At 38.6% G+C, this 18,198-nt stretch overlaps 1 protein-coding gene across 2 annotated transcripts in view; it reads right to left on the bottom strand.

Annotated features, from left to right (window-relative positions):
• Sh3beta (SH3 domain binding glutamate rich protein Sh3beta) overlaps window positions 1-18,198 on the bottom strand; it is a 110,583-nt gene that overhangs the window by 20,622 nt on the left and 71,763 nt on the right. For both annotated transcript variants that reach the window (XM_080274215.1, XM_080274216.1), the window contains exon 3: window positions 13,237-13,419. In XM_080274215.1, the coding sequence (XP_080130341.1) occupies window positions 13,237-13,419 (183 nt within the window). The remainder of the gene's footprint in view (window positions 1-13,236; window positions 13,420-18,198) is intronic.

Below are 18,198 nucleotides of genomic sequence, written 5' to 3'. Positions count from 1 at the left end.
ACGTATTGCTAGCACACTTAATAGTAACGACAATAATAAATAATAATAATAATAATAAATAAAAATAAATAATAATAATAATAAGTAGTGTATCTCAATTTTCACCAATGGTAAATAAAATCTAACATCTACTTTTCCCAAATTTTAAATTTAAACTACATATTTTCTCTTAATCCTCTTTAAAAATTCCAGATTATACTTTCTGCTGATTAAAAAACAAGTGGGTTGCACTATTATACCCAATATGCAAATAAAATACAGTACAGTACTGACCCAATTTTATGTGGCATGTCTTACACCTACCGCAAAACAAAAATGCACAGTCAAGTCTCATTTATCAGTGCCCTTATTCAACCCTACCAGTCGTACTGTTCATCATACTGCATTGTACTGCTTATAAAGGCTCCAACATGCTTGCATGCATTTGCCTTGGTCGCCTAATAGCAGTTCTCTATGCTGTGCGAGCTCTGGCAGCCTCCCTAGACAAATCCCTTATCCCTGTGGTCATACTCTAAGACCTATCCATTCAGTCTGTAAATATATTTGGTTTCTAAGTTTTGTTATCTCCAGATGATTTCACTGAACTCAGGGGAACCAGATGTAATACTGTTAGAAACAATATCAACTAAATTCCTCCACTATGAAAGGTCTCCCCAAAATTAAAAAAAAGTTAGGTGATATAAAGAAGCTGAAATGGCCAACCTCTAACTGCTGGAGTTAAAAGAGATCAATCAGAGTTACTTGTACATCCATAAGTTTCCATACAAATTTGCTTAGACGTCCAATTAAAAAAAAAAAAATCCCTACCGACCTTGATGCTCTACTGTTTTGATATCCCATTAAATTACTGAAAATGGTTATATACATCCTGAATAAACATTAAGGAATACAAGATTGATTCTGATTACTAAGCTTACTGTTAAGACACACCTGTTTAATGTATATAATGTAGCTAATACCTACACTGCTAATTAGCCATTACTTTATACATTTATTTGGTTTGCTGATACTAGTGTCTTGTGTACAGGTATAGCAGAAGAGGTGGTTTGATGTGTAAAGTTTAACTCTATCACATATTTGGAAGGGATGTACAGTATGAAGCAGTGATGAAGGCCAGTCTGAGGTAGAATGGGAAGTGGGGTATGTGTAGTTTGTATATAACATAGTGACTGGCTTGCATATGCCTCACATGAGCAAGTTGCTCTACTTTATATGGTCAAGCTATGTTTTCATGGGTCCTAAAGGGGAAGTGATCAGTAGAACCAAGAACACCACTTGACACCCTCCTCACTGCCTCATGCATAGGAACTGTACAGGTGTAAATGACTTAGAAGTGTAGTGAAAAGTGTTATTAAATATTTATATTTTTTGAGTTTAGAAGGTAATTACACTAGAAAAAATTTAATGCTGTATGTGATGGAATATGGATAGGAGTGAAAAAACGCAGTGGAGAAGTGTCGAAGTGTAGTTTGGGGTGGAATATGAAGTCGAGGTAATAGTCTGAAGGCAGAGGGAGTGGAAGGAATAAAAAACAGTACATGATGGAAGGATGGTCTAGAATGGTAGTGTGAAGAGGAGTAATGCATTCAGCAGAGTGTATCAGAGTATTTACATAAGGGTGACTTACAGTGGAAGTACTAAATGTGGAAACATTTTTGAAGTGTAATGGGAAAATGTACAATTATCTTAGAATGACCTGGAGTACAAGCATGTATAACACACGGTCGTGTGTAGTTTGGGCTGAAGTAATGTGATGTACTACTGTACAGTGCTAAGGAGTGCGTACAGCCTGGAAGGATGAATCAGTATTAATGCAGTACAGTACTGTGACTTGGGCTGGAATGACTAGTCCAGTGTTGTTATGTGTGTGTAAAATGCGGAAAGGTCAATGAAATACATATGGTAGTGTGACTTATGCTGGAATTATGGTATTTCACTTGCTCATGATTACCAGAGGCAGCAGAGAGATGCTTTTGATGTGGCTATACAAGAAGAGGATCCTACACCACGCACAGAATGTGACAAAGTGGAGTACAAGTAATATACAGAAAGACTCCTTGTTTCATCCTTCCATGATTTTTTACATCTCTACAACTGTATCTCAAAATGTGGCCATGTTCTCTAATTAACGGACATTACTCTGATATGCTTATATTTAACAGAATGACACTAAATAAGCAACTGGGAAAGGCAACCACAACAGTCTGTGGCCAGTGACACACTGTCCACTCTTACAAGTCTCTTTTTATATTCTGGTCACTAAAGAGATGGATCTTACTCTACTGTATTTACAACCTTTGTTAGTGTTTGTATCAATAATGATGCACATGAAACAATTATGAAGAAACCTTCTCTTTTTCCATCTCTTGCCACAATTATGAAATCACAAAATGTCCTCAATGGGCAATGTTCATGTATAAATTTCATTCTTTCAAATGAAACTCACAAGCAAGGTAATGTGCAAGAAGTAATTTGTTTTTTCCTCACATATTAAGAAACTGTTATATTTACACTAATTATATAGTGGCCTTATGTTATCCATATAGAGTAGTCCTCATTATATGTCTAAGATGTGTTCCAAAATAGCTTTACTTTTTCTACACAGCACTACAATAATCAATTTTATGGGTAACAATAGATGATTGGGTAATTTTTCTGCACTATACTGTATTGTCAACTTAATACCAAACAGAACTCCCAAAAGAGGGACACATAATTAGAACTTACTCTGTAGATTTTCACACTGAGACTGGAATCAGGTAGTGTGGAAGAGGGCATAACTTTTTATCAAGCTTTTGGTCATATCTACAACTTGCTTTTCTACAGGCCTAATGTTATCCAAGTATAAAGAGAATTTTTCCCCAATGAGCAGTTCTGTGGTAACAATTGCACTTTACAGTTGAAATGAAAGGCTAAGTCAAGTAATTTACCACTGATACCAAGTACAGTATGGCAGAACTATGATTATCCATATATATTTTATACTAGATTAGCAGGGGCCATATACATTTGTATACCATACAATCTGGTAATTAACATGACTGAATAATGGTAGGGGTGAAAAAAATTACTAGTAAAATAAATAAATGAAAACTGAAATATACAGTACATCCTGCCTATCAATCAGACATCTGAATACTTAAATAAATGGATAACTGAAATCTTATTTTTTTTAAATCAAAACACTGAAATATACAGTATATGAGGGTATATCCTGCTTATCAGACACTTTAATACTTCAGTAGGCTAACTGGATAACTGAAATATGATTTTTTAAGTATCAAAACACTGAATATACAGTATATACTGGATTATCCTGCTTATCAAACACCTGACTACTTCAGCAAGCTAACTGGATAACTGAAATCTGATATTTTAAAAATAAAAACACTGAAATAAACAGTATATACTGGTATATCCTGTCTATCAGACACTTGAATATTTCAATAACTGGACAACTGAAATCTGATTACTGTACTTTCAGGTATTGGGCATCCTCTGAATAATTCAGGTACTGTACTTGGAAAACTAGAAAATGAATGAATAATTTAGGTACCTTGATAAATGGAATCATCTGAATAATTTACACTCCTGGGCAACTAAAGCCCTTTAGATTATTACATACCTACACAATCAAAGTTCTCCCTTACTGTACAATGTTATACTGTACTAGCTAACATTACACTGTTTAATTACAATTACAGGAATCATAAAGTCAATTCACGACAACCAGTATTTGGAAGATTGGGAACACAAATTTAGAAATGCCAGATCAATCTGACTTGAGCCAAAAATATATCACAAGTTATTTTGATGCACTGGAATGAATGAAAATATGGAAGAATATACAATACAACTGGCAGTAAACATGGTGTACATCATAATCCTGGGGCTATATACAATACTTAGTTTACATGTTTTTTGTGACCCTTACGAAACCCCTGGGATAGAATTTATAATGGGTGGTCCACATACTGCACACCTTATGCCACTAGCTGGAGAATTCTTGTGTGTCACAGGTACAGTTCAGACACTATTACCAATGTCTACCCAGCATCATTGTCTTACTTCCCATAATCTTTTCTAGGCTTTATTGTCTTTTACATGTCCACTGATTACTACAGTGCTATAATTCCTTGAAACATACAAAATGTTGCTGCAACATGTAAGATAGGGGGATGCAATATATGAACCACACCATAAAAAAAATAAATAAGTAAATAAAATACAGTAATATATAAATCCTGCATTATGAGCAGTATATTTCTCAGGACATGAAGTTATATTCTTAGTTAAAATTGGTTAGTTTGGGGTACACCAAGTATGTGAAAATACAGCTATCCAAGTTGTTTGTAAGCCTTCCTTTCACAGTATTTAAGACACTGTTGCCAGTTGACATGCATCTGTAATGGCATTACTACTATGCTGACATTATGACTGTGATTTGTGCTTGGATCCATTAACTTATACTCTACGTAGGTTAAAATAATTACAGTAAATCCACTTATGCCTCAATACATGCCATCATAAGTAGGTTACTGACTGGCCTTTGTGACTTACTAAAGATAAAGGTTATTAATCAAACCAGTGCTATTTTTCTAAGCAGTACTGATCAGCTGTTTCAACAGTTGCCTTGAGTGCCTGAGAAAATTAGGAAACGGGAAGCAATGCTTGGTTTGGACAGAGAAAGAAAGATATAAATGCTTGGAAGGAAGACAGATGAAGAATGTAAGGTAGGAATCAAAGGAAAGAAGAAAGGGAAAGAAGGAAGGAATGAAGGAAAAACATAAAAGCTTCTCAGAATTAAGAATAGGTGTGTGATGTGACTGTACGGTACTGATGGAGGCCAAGGGAAGGGGAGGCTGAAGTGGAATGTGGTAATGAGATCGGATAGAAGAAATAAGGACGAAGGGAGGGAGGCTTTTTGGGGGGAGGGGGGATATAAGGTCATCCAGTCATACTGGCAATATTGGACTCTGCAACGCTGCACCTTCGCCATCCTCCCGAAGCAAAACAAGTACTATATTGTGGTAGGTTAACATTAGGTTAGGTGTAAGTTGGTAGGGTATTGGCTGGTTTAACATCAGAACATGACTCCCCCCCCCCCCCAAATAGCCAAATTCTTTCATCTGTTCCTCAGAGAAGGGGTGATGTTGCTGGGTCTTTTCTCAAAGCACTTGATCCAATGCTGCTAATATGACTAGACAACCAACTATTTCAGCTGAAGAAAAAAACATGCAAGAGGGAGGGAAGGAGGGAGGGAGGGAGGGAAAGGAAAGGAATGGAATGGAAAGGAAAGGAAAGGAAAGGGAAGGGAAGGGAAGGGAAGGGAAGGGAAGGGAAGGGAAGGGATGGGAAGGGAAGGGAAGGGAAAGAAAGGGAAGGGAAGGGAAGGAAGAGGAGGAAAGGGAAGGGAAGGGAAGGGAATAAAAGGAGAGAGGCGGGGAGCAGGGAAGGGAAGAGAATAAAAGGAGAGAGGCAGGAAGCAGGGAAGGGGGGAATGGAGGGAGGGAGAGGGAAGGGAAGATAGGTGAATTGAGAGAGGGAGGGAAGGAGAAAGGAAGAGAAGTGAACTGAGGGAGGGAGGTGGGTGGTATGGGAGGAGAAGTGAATCAAAGAAAGGAGGATGGGAGAAAAGTAGGAAGGAAGGAAGCAGGGAAGGAAAAAAGAAGTATGGAGTAGCTTGTGAAAAAGAGGAATTGATCTGTGATGTAACTGGTAGGCGATACTGCTATACAGCCAACCAAAAGAACAAAAAAAAATATTCGAGGTCTATGTGTCAAAGAACTCTAAGAAACCATTACCAGTACTCTTAACCAGCTGTATTACAAAACCCAAAATAATAATATATACTACTCCTTCTGCAACCAAGAGGGAGTCAAACCAGGAATTAGTTCATGTTCAATATTCAATCCAGTAGCTACAAAGCTACCAGCAAACACTGAAATGGTTATGAGTTATTTCCAAACATTCAAACTACAAACCACATTACTTATTAAAGGTTAAAATACTCCCTGCTACCTTAATTCCTTTCAAAACTTATAGCTGTTAACAGATCAAACAAAAAAACAAAAGCCAACACTGTATTAATAATGTATGAGGACATAAAGATATACCCTATACAGTAATTTGTTTTAATTTATTCAGTGGTTCTCAATATGGGTCATATCGGCACCCCATGCCATGCTTCTTCTAGGGAGCCACATGGAAAAAATGAAAAATTAGGGGGGTACAAGTTTCAATGGTAACATCCAAACTTAACTGCCAGGCATATGATCAATTTTCATAATCCTCACAGCTTATTTCCTTTGCTAAATTCAGCAGCTTAATACTGAAAACTGCTATAACTTCCAATAAATATCTCAATGAAATGGGCAGTTTGTATGCAAAGAAATTTTACATTCATTAAACACAAAACATATTATTATTAATCCTCATAGGTGGCAAAGCCTGGCAACTCCAACACATTTAAGTGATGTAAGGGAAAACTGCCTCCAACTCGGGACACTCCATGTGCATTTCATATCTATTATCTCCCAACACATGGTCTAAGGTGAATGTTATGATCATATGCATAAATATTAAACTGCTAAGCAGAATGAAAGCTCCATATTGTTCACAAAATCTAGAGCAAGTGGGTCAGATGGAACACGTTTAACCTTTATATACTGTTGCTTATTGCACTCTGCACTGTGGGATGCACAAGAACAATACTTGCAGGCATTCCAAGAATTACAGAATTGGGAATTTACAATCCACTTTGCAATTTAAGGATCTGCCCATTAGATTCACATTATACCATTGCTTCTCCAACTAACTGTGGCTATGAGGGAAGCCAAAGAGGTAAATGAGGCTCAGAAGAGGGCCATGAGGAAAGGTGGGGGAACACTGAGAAAACCTGTATTTACTGGGCACAATTTTGAAAATATATGTGAAACAGCTAGGATATTCTAACTCCTACTGTTGCTTTAATAACAAAATAATAATTAACTGTTAACTCAAATTTTGCAAAATCAGAATAGCTGGCAGGTTAGATCTTCAAACAACAGTTATAATTGTGATTAGTTAGCACTGAAGTAAGCTTTCCATATGTAAGTTCCTGATTGTAAAACATATATACACTGTGTGTGTGTGTGTGTGTGTGTGTGTGTGTGTGTGTGTGTGTGTGTGTGTGTGTGTGTGTGTGTGTGTGTGTGTATTTACCTATTTGTATTTACCTATTTGTAGTATACAGGAATTGAGCAATGCTCGTGTTGTCCTGTCTCCATATCCACATTTATCAAGTCTACCTTTACACACATGAATGTTTTTCTCATGCACCACCTCTTTGTCTAAGTCGTTCCAAATATTTAAGAATATACCTAATTGTGATATACACGGAATGTACTATGCTCGTGGGTTTCCGTCGCTGTTTCTCAATAAGTCGAATTTAACTTTAAACTCGTTTATGTTTTTAGACTGGACGATCTCTTTGTCCAGGCTATTCCATAAGTCTATACTTCTGTAAGGAAAGCTATATTTCTTGATATCCTTCAAACAGCTTGACTTTTTCAATTTCATTCCATGTCCTCTTGTTGCTCTCTTATCCCATACAAACAGATCTTCTTTGTCAATTTTATCTACTCCCACCATGGTCCTGAACACCGCAATCATGTCTCCCCTCTTTCTCCTTTCCTCTAACGAAGGCAAATCCAGTTTTTCCAGCCTCTCTCTGTATGACAGGTCTGTCAGACTGGGGACCATCTTGGTTGCTGTTCTTTGTATTCTCTCAATCTTGTTTATATCTTTCTTTTGTGTGGGGACCACACTACCGCTGCATATTCTAACCTGGGGCGGATCATGGCCACTATCAATTTTTTCATCATTTCCTCATCCATATAATGAAATGCTACTCTTATGTTAGTCAAGAGCTTATAAGTCTCTCCAACTATCTTGTTAATGTGCTTTTCTGGTGACAAACTATCTTGGACCAGCACTCCCAAATCTTTCTCTTCTCTCCTTTTCGTGATTAATTCATTACCCAAAAAATAATTCAGTGATGGTCTCCTGGTACTTTTACCCATTTCCAATATTTTACATTTCTTTACATTAAATTTCATTTCCCACGTCCGGCTCCAATTGTGTATCCTATCCAAATCCTCCTGCAGTATTTTACAATCCTCCTCAACCTCTATCTTCCTCAAGATTTACATCATCAGCAAACAGACTCGCATAACTGTTCACTCCATCTACCATATCATTTACATAAATCAGGAACATTACTGGCGCCAACACTGAGCCTTGAGGGACTCCACTTGTTACTTCCCTCCATCCAGACATCTTTTCCTTTATTACTGTCCTCATTTGTCTGTCTCTCAAAAAGTCTCTCATCCATTCCAGAAGTTTCCCCTTTAGTCCTCCTATATATTCTAGTTTCCACATCAGTCTCTTATGAGGTACCTTGTCAAAGGCCTTCTAAGTCTAAGTACACACAATCCACCCAACCATCTCTCTCCTGTACCACATCAATCGCTCTTGAGTAAAAGCTCATCAAGTTTGAAACACATGACCTTCCACTTCTGAATCCAAACTGACATTCAGCCAAAATATTCATCTCTTCCAGATATTTTATCCATCTGTCTTTTCAGGATTCTCTCACACAATTTTGCGACCATGCTGGTTAGAGACACTGGTCTATAATTCAGGGGTTCTTCCCTGTTTCCTCCCTTGTAAATTGGTACCACATTTGCCCTCTTCCATTCTTTTGGCACTTTCCCTCTTCCAGTGAGCATACAATTGCTGTGAATTTTATCCGCCAGTTGTTCTCTGCATTCCTTCAGTACCCAATTAGAAATTCCATCAGGTCCTGGGGCTTTCCTTACATCTTTGAGTTTCCAGTAATTTATACACTTCCTGCACCTCCACTTTTATATCTTTCATCACCGGAACATTTCTAATCACTCCCTCCCCTTCCACAAGCTCCTTTTCTTTAGTGAAAACTGACTGGAAACGTTTGTTCATTATTTCTGCTTGCATTGCCGCATCATTAAAGACCTCTCCATCTACTTTCAGCTTGGTGATTCCTTCCTTTTGTTTCAGTTTGCCATTAACAAATCTATAAAACAGTTTGGGTTCATCCTTGCATTTGTCAATTATACCTTTTTCAAAATTCCTTTCTTCTTCCCTACGTATTCTTGTGTATTCGTTTCTTGTTCTTTTATATTCTTCCTTTGTTCTGAAGTTAACTCTCTTTCTCCAATTGTTCCACGCCTTATCTCTCTCTTTTTTGGCTATCATACACCTTCTATTAAACCACTCCTTTTTCCTGTTTTCTTTCCCTCTTACTCTTGGTACAAATTTTTCCACTCCCAAATTATAGAGGTCTAGAAAGATATCCCACTTCCTCTGTATCTCTTGTTTCTCTGAATTTTCTCCAATCCGCATTTTCAAAAAAGTTTCTCAATCCTGTAAAATTTGCTTTGCCAAAGTTGTATCTTCCCTGTCTATGAAGCTCGTCTCTTGGCTCGACGTTTCCTATTAACATCTGGAACTCAATGACCACGTGATCACTTTTTCCCAAAGGACAGAGATATTCCAATGATTCTATTACATCAGGTTCTTTGGTGAACAGTAAATCTAACCTTGCTGGTGTGTCCTCACCTCGAAACCGTGTCTCTTCTTTGACCCACTGCGTCATCACATTATTCATTATTATATTTAATAACATAGTACCCCACCTAATCTCGCCGCCTCCCGAGTACCATTCCTCCCAGTTCACCTCTTTACAATTAAAGTCACCCACCAAAATTATATTATTGCTTTTCTCAATTATTTTTTGCAAGTAGCTAGCCATATCTGACAACAACTCATGGTATTCGTCATCCTTCCATGCTCTCGTCTTTGGGGGAACATACACTACCGCCATATCTCTCTTAACATTCTCTCCAGTTTCTAATTTCATATATATCACTTCAGCCCTGCCTTCTCCCATTTCCACAGTATCTACATTTATGTTGTTCTTCACTGCTATCATCACTCCTCCTCCCTTTTTTTCTTTTCTGTCTTCTCCACAGTTTGTATTTACCATCTCCCAAATGAACATCAATATCTTCTCTTAATTTGGTCTCTACAAAGCACATGACATCAGGTTCATGTTCTCTCAAGAAATCATTAATTTCGATCCTTGTCGATATGAAACCATCAACATTAGTATATATCACCTTCAAATTATTTTTGACATTATTAATACCCTCTTCTCTCCTACTCTCTGTCCGTACCACTTCCTCAACTTCTGATCTTTCACAACCATCCCCCCTAATTTCCTTCACTTCTATTTCCTTAAATACCATTTCCTTACTTTCATATCCAATACTCTCCAAAAAAAAGTATTACGTTCTTCCTCTGTCCTCTTATCATTTTTTTCCTTTACTTCTTCCTTTAATGATTTTAAAGCTTCTCTTTCTTCTTCATTCAGATCTTTTCTTATTATAATATTTTCCATCCCCGCCTCTTTGCTTAATTTCCAGGTCACTTTAAGTATCTCATTTATTACACTTTCTGATGTAAACTTGACTCTCATTGGTCTTGTTTCCCCTTTCTTATAAGGCCCTATCCTCCTTACTTCCTCAATTTCTTTTACCCACTTGTGTGTGTGTGTGTGTGTGTGTGTGTGTGTGTGTGTGTGTGTGTGTGTGTGTGTGTGTGTGTGTGTGTGTGTTTTTCATTCATTCATCATCCAATCCTACATTGCCCCATGAGGAACATAGGAGCCCGGGGCTAGGCAAGTTGTTCCTGACATTTAAGATGAGAGTGACAAGCCTCACACATCCCTGAGTGGCACTACGTGAGCAATAAATCCTAATCTATCTATCTATCTACCTATTGCCAGACGCCATATTCCCGTAAGGGGTGGCTGTTTGACTTTGAGTTATTTGTTTTACGGGGAGGGGCACTAACCCTCCACCAACCCACTTGTTGACACGTAGGGAGCACGTATGGTTTGGTTAAATGGTTACCACCCATCGTTGTAAATGGTTTCCTGGCTTACAGGAAACCATTTGGCTTGTCACTCAATATAATGCCACCTGTAAAGGAAAGAAAAACAATAAGAAGAGACAGGTAAGATGGAAAAAATAGGAAGAAAAACGGACAGACAGAGAAAAAGAATGATCAAGGCTAAGGAAGAAGTAAGCAGCACTACATCAAGTGAGTGGATGATGGTCACCACCACCTACCACTAAAACCCTAATCACCACTTGGATATACAGTACACCACTCGGATATAAACCTTCACCGGCTGAATTTGACTGGAGCGCCGTAATTACTCATTAAACCACCAGGCACCAAAATTTGGTTATATAGTTACCACCCAGCATATTAATGGTTTCCTGGTGTACAGATATAGATAGATAGATAGATAGATAGATAGATAGATAGACAGATTGATAGATATAGATAGATAGGTGTGGCATGAAAATGAAAAGTCAAGAGTAAAAGCAGTGGAGATGGGACTGTTGAGGAATATATGTGGAGTAAAAAGGGTGGATAGGATGCGAAATAATGTGATTCATGAAAGATGTGGAGTGAGGAAGTCAGTGGACACCAGAATCGAAAAGAACGTATCGAGATGGTATGGTCATGTGGAGAGAATGGATAACAATAGAGTGGTGAAAAAGGTATATCTGAGTGAGTTTGAGGGAGGCAGGAGGCGAGGTAGGCCAAGGAGAAGGTGGAGAGATATGGTGGATGAGTGTGAGGAAGAGAGGTTTGGAAGTCAGTAAGGCTAGGGAACTGACAAGAAATCAAGCTGGCTGGATGAACGTTGTGAGAAGAAGTGCATGATCAGGGATTTGGTACCCCTTTATAACGTGGCAGTGTCCGGACTGACTCAATTGGATACATTTATATGACGCTACAGATCGTGGTGAATGTTTTGGACATATCCGATAAAGCCAGGATTCCGGTGGCTTGAATGATGAGTGAGTGGAAGCATGGCCCATTGGAGTGGGCAAATTTGGGCTGTCTGGACATTGCTACTCCTCACCCTTCCCTAGCATAGGAAAGAATGTCCAAATGATGATGATGATGATGATGATGATGATCATGATGGATAGACAGAGACAGAGAGAGAGAATACATGTATATATATATATATACTACCAGGTATATATATACCTATACCTATCTATCTATCTATATATATATATATATATATATATACTTACATATATACTACCAGGTATATATATCTATATCTATATCTATATCTATCTATCTATCTATCCACATATATATATATATATATATATATATATATAGTAAATCCTGTAGGTGGGGGTGCTCACCAGCCACTCACTCGACATAGAGCTGCTCTTGGGTGGCTGCCCTTTCCTCTCTTCCTTCTTTCTTTCCTTCCTCTTATGTCTTCCTTTCCTTCTTTTTTTCCTCTTTCTTCTGTCTACAAGTGACTCTACACTGAGTGACAAGCTACATGGTTTCCTGTATATCAGGAAACCATTTACTATGCTGGGTGGTAACCATAAAACCAAACTATGGCACCTGGTGGTTTAGTGGGTAATCAAGGCGCTCCAACAGGATTGAGACAGTGCTGTTTTATATCCAAGGGATGGTTGAGGTTTATTGCTCACCTAATGCCACTCAGGGATGAATGAGGCTGGTCACTCTCATCTTAAATGTCAAGACCAACTTCCCTAGCCCCAGGCTCCTACGCTCCTCTTGGGGCAACACAGGATTAGATTATATATATATATATATATATATATATATATATATATATATATATGAAAGAATCCCCCCTAAAAAATAACTGCAAATGGTTAGTTCCTATGCTTCCCCTGATTTCTTCACAATAATGACTTTTGGTTTACTTATACTACATCCTGAAGGTACTGTATTCAGTTTAGAAAAGGCATCGAAGGTGATACATCTCTCCAAATCTGAATTAAATCTCTTGAGGATAGTACGAATATAATCAAACTTCATCATGGTGAAATTAAATAAAAAGAAGCAGTGCCTTTACATGAAATCAAAGTAAGCTATTACTGGTTATCTGTTATCCTGACTCTCAGAACACAGTTTAATTTAGATGATGACAAAACAAGAGTCTATGACTGGTTAGTTCCTATACTGTTCCTCAAAACAGATATCCAAGTGGGTTAAAATTGTAGAGGTCATGACTGGTCAGCACTACAGCAAGCTACCAAAATCCCAAATGTACACTGGCTAGTGAACGCCTACCTCCCTGCCAGTGGACACCCCATTGGTCATGCCTTCTTTCTTCTGTTGCTCAGCCGCCCTCGCTCGGTCTTCAGGGAGGATGCCAGTGATGCCAATCTTGATACCCTTACGCTCCTCTTCTGTCAGCTTCAGGAATTCCCCAAGTGTGTCTGTTTCATTTGCCATGTCCAGGTCGTCAAAATCCTGTGGTGGCCAATTTGGTCATTAGAAGTGAGAAGGAAAAACAATTCTTAACCCCTCAGCATATATTTTTTCCCCTCTTTATAAAGGCTCCTATCAGATGACTTCTGTTTAGGAAAGGCTACTGGTACTCACAAACGAGCTAATAACAATCATCATATCCTACTGCATCCTTATCCTCAGGCAAAACCATGGTCATGATGATGATGATAATGGCATCCAGAAACAAGATACTGAAAAAAGGATAGTAGAAGCAATCAACATAGTACGGTATCCAATAAAATACTGTATAGATAATATATCTGCTCATTCAACATCCGTGTTTTATATTCTATGCTCTACTTCAGAGGCAGTCATTCACAACCCACTCAATACACTGTCACCTGTAAAAGATGCAGAGCCACTTCTATTGCTGGAGTGTGCAGTGCTTTGGTTCAAACACAACTACTTTTACGGTCTTTCAGACTGATAAAATTTATTATGAATAGTTACTGCCTAAGTTGGGTTACTGACAACTTGTAAAATGTACAGTATGTACTGTATGTGTAATGTAGTTATAGAATATTAAGCTACATTACAGAACTAACAAAAACAATGAACCAACATGTGCATTCTTACATAAATATTAGATAAATGTATATACAGTATATGTACCAATAAATAATGTTTGGTGAGCCATATGAATATTAAAATTTTCAATTAATAAGTACAGTGCTACCTGGAAAATATGACAGGCAAGGGAAGAACATACCTTAATACCAGCACTTTCTGTGTACCGTAAAGATAACTAAAGGAAGTGGAAATGGGGGCATGACCACATAGATCCCACCCCTTTTGTACTGGCACTGTAAACCGATATGACAACCCCACTTTCCAACACTTGTGATGCAAGATGCTTCATATATCCTATGGTGCACTCAAGGGAACGGAAGGGAGACTGTATCTGGTGGGTCTTCTTTCTTTTATTCATGTCCTCAAATAGACCAAATAGACTTTATCTGTATCTTATTTTTTTTCTAATCAACATGAACATAGCAAAACAGAATGGATGCCACTGGATGATGATAAGGAAGTATCTGGATCTCTGCTACTAAGCAATATACTGTAGTGTGAAAGGGTATACAGACTTCCTCTAATATCTTATGACCAAAAAACATGGAGCAAACTCTGATGAAACCTATATTTTAAGTTGTACAATCCGTACCATACAAAACCGTCATAATACTACTGTAACTAATAACTTTAACCCGTCATGTCCCGAGGTTTTCCGCACCTCCGACATCCCCCAGTCCCGAGGAATTTCGAAAAAAAATTTTTTGGCTAAAACCTTCGCTTTTGGTGAGAAACATCGAAAATTCATAGAGAAATCGCTCACCTGAGGTTTAAAATACCCAATCCAGGTAGGAGTTCCTCCTTACCTGACTGGGTTTTCTAACATGCTATCACCAAAGAAAACGAGTTCTATGGGAGGGTAACTATTTTATCCACTCATAAACAGTATTTATTTATTTACTTGGTACGAATGTATATGTAGTATGAGAGTATATTGGTTTTCAAGCAGTAATAAAGGCATTATAAGCATTGTTTCACTCACTAACTAATCACCATACCTGACCTTTTTTTGCCACATTACCTGATCATTATTTCTGGCTGTTTCTTCTTCTAATGCTATGTAAACATTGTCCTCCACATTGTCATCGATTGGGGAATCACTCTGGCCCTGAATATCTTTACTAGCCAGGTCACTGGTAACAGGTCCATTGCCGAGACAATGGCGTGAGGGGGGGAGGGGGGAGGTTATGCGGTGTAAGGCACTGTCCCTGCTTGGCATCTTGTAGAGGAATAGAGGAAGGTGTCCCGTGTATACATACGAAAAATCACGCGCGAAAATTGAAAATTGTGCAAATTAGGGACCTTGCAATTGCACGAAGTACTGGTACGTCGCCGGGACTGGCAAATGCAAATCGTTGCAATGTACCCATACGTCGACGGGACGGGGCGGGTTAAGAGAAACTGTACCTTATACTCCATAACATTTACCGTACATGCTTTAATACCGTATGTTAAGAAATTACAACTATGAAGTAAAAAATTTATTGACACTTTATTACAAAGGATGCTGTAACTTCTCTGCCTGCTGCTTGTAATGCAGGCAACCATGTTTCCTCCGCGGCAAAAAAAGATGAGGGAAGTAATCCTGCTCTCTCTAATTTATGCTTCCAATGAGAAAACAGTGCAATGTTCTGGATCCCCTATGGTACCAGGTAAGCAAATGTGGGACTGGATTAGAATGATGATGATGAAAAGATCTCTTTACTCTGTAGGTGCCTCATCAGTGCAACTTCTACTCAGTACTGGGAAACAAAAGCAGGTGAAAACCACGTGAAAACACGTACCTTACCCTCACCTACATGTACCTTACCCTCAACTCTCTTGCCCTCTCCACAACACTTGCAAGTGCACCCTGAGGTGGAGCAGTTGTGGCATTCACCCAGGAGCTAAACCACCTCAATTTCCCTGCACCTCACAATGAGAAGGACCCTAGTCCAACCCTTGTGAGGTGCAGCCCATCACAAAAGGACACTGGATACCTGCATGTTTATGTACTGTACTGTACCTGTAAGACGGCCTCACAGAAGCAGTAATTTACCTGTAGTTGACAGGTCTGCTCAGTCAGACAGACTGAGATTAAGCAACAACAACGGGCAAACTTAGTGTCACAGTTTCCAGGTCAAACATATTTACAACAATGAGCCATTTATGTGTGATCGTGCCTTAGTGACACCTGATTTCCAGTGTACATAAATAAAAGTATCCAAGTTCATCCCCACTCATACCAGAGCTGGGCAGAGTCAATGGTACTGCATACAGGTATGTGGACTACAGCACAAGAAAAAGACCATCACAGGTGGCAGTGTAAGGCCTCTCTCTCATCAGGAAGTTGGTAGCTGCAGATCCTTTGATGTAGCTTTGACACAATTCACCAACTGGGAAACTAGATAAATATCTTGGGCAGCCTACATATCTACTGCCAGACACTGTATGCTTGCAAGGGGTGGAAGAAAAAAAAAAAGAAAAAATCCATGCTGCCCTGTCTTTTGCCATTTGGCTGCCCTCCCTCCAATTCACATCCCTCTCTCTTTATATATCTCTTCCTTCCATCCCTCAATCTCATCCTCGGTCTCCCATTCTACCTCACTCACATGCACTGTTCTAGTCAGTTACTCATTCTCCATCCCCTCCACATGGCCAAACCATCACAGAGCATTTCTCTTCCAACTTTCAATCCCATTCACATTAAGGGGAGCAGACGGTTGTTACTTATGAAGGTACTTTTGTTTTTCTTATATTTTTCTTATTTTTTATATATTTTGTTACTTTCTATGAGCAACAACATCCCAAAGTTTGAGTAAATTTGACTGATTAGTTTTTACAGAAAAAAAATATATGCATTAAAAAAAAAAAAAAAGAGAGAGAGAGAGAGAGATATGCGAGAAATGGGAAACCAGGGGAAGTGTGTTCATCTGATCTCTACTATATTTGGTAGTTTTACTAATAAAACCCTCATTAATAAAGCGCCCTAACAGTTTTCTAATATTCTTCACCATTGCTGAACTAAAAAATCCTAAAATGCCTATGTATTTATCCCAAATTTTACCCCCTTTTCGCCATGTTCAAAAAATCATTAGAGTCATGTTTGTCAGTCTCTGACAAAAATATACGCACAAAATGTTCCCCTTTCATTTCTCTTTTTGTTGGTATTTTGCTTTTTGTCTTATGTTCAAAACTAATGGAGTTATATCACTCCAAAGGACAATACGTTTAGTTCCGAGATATCACTCGTTTTCTGTTGACTTGCAGTGACTGTACGATTAGTAACAACTTTGGTACTTTTTTTTTTTTTTTTTTTATGAGTTGGGATTGGGGATGGTTATGAAGAGGCAGAGAGTGTTGGAGAAGACAAAGTTGGAGAAAAAGACGTAGAAGGTTGGGGGTCATCAGGTGAGGTGGCATGGGGGGGGGGGGAGAGGTGGCAATGGTGGAGAAAGAACTGATACTTCCAACATGTTTTTCTCCCCTCAAAATGGCATCAAACTCTTCTCTGCCGCTTTCTGACATTGCAGTAGTTTCTTAGATGATCGCCCCATCTTCAAAAAGTGTGCAAAAACGATGAGAAATGGCCAAGATTAACGCAGACTGAGAACAGGTTGAGACCAAGACTGTCACATCTCACCCCTCCTAGTGTCACAGCACCTCTGACATTTCCCACCTCGCTGCCACCCTCCACACACTCACACTCCCATTGCCAGATATACGACATAATTTTTGCAGAGAAAAAAGCGAAAAAATCAGAAAACAAATGGTCATATTATACATTCCATAGAAAATGGAGATTTCTGCAGGGGAGTGACCTCAAAATTGAATTTAAAAATAATTTTTTTGAAGGGGAAAGATTTGTTGTACAGCTGCCAAATTTTTGCAGAGAACGAGTGATACTAAGAGCTATTTTATGGGGTAACTTTCGCAAAATGCCTTTGTCAGTCGAGAATCAGTCCCTGCTGGCGTCCCCTTCCCTTAACACCACAGTGCTCCTTCATTTCCTCATTTGTCTGTCTGTCTGTCCATGTAACTCCACATGCTCCTCTCAATTAACTCATTTCCACTGCTGTCATTCTTGATTTGTGTCCTTCCAACAGGATCTAAGCTTCACTGGGGATTGCATTATCTATATTCTAAGTTTTACCTGTGATGCACTGCAAGGATTCTCCTTTCTTAGCATGA

Source organism: Coenobita brevimanus, chromosome 57, assembly GCF_032717465.1.
Source record: "Coenobita brevimanus isolate Jiangsu-jjx chromosome 57, ASM3271746v2, whole genome shotgun sequence".
NCBI classification, from domain to species: domain Eukaryota; kingdom Metazoa; phylum Arthropoda; class Malacostraca; order Decapoda; family Coenobitidae; genus Coenobita; species Coenobita brevimanus.
The sequence above is the reverse complement of the archived record's forward strand: the minus strand, read 5'-3'. Positions and strand labels throughout refer to the sequence as shown.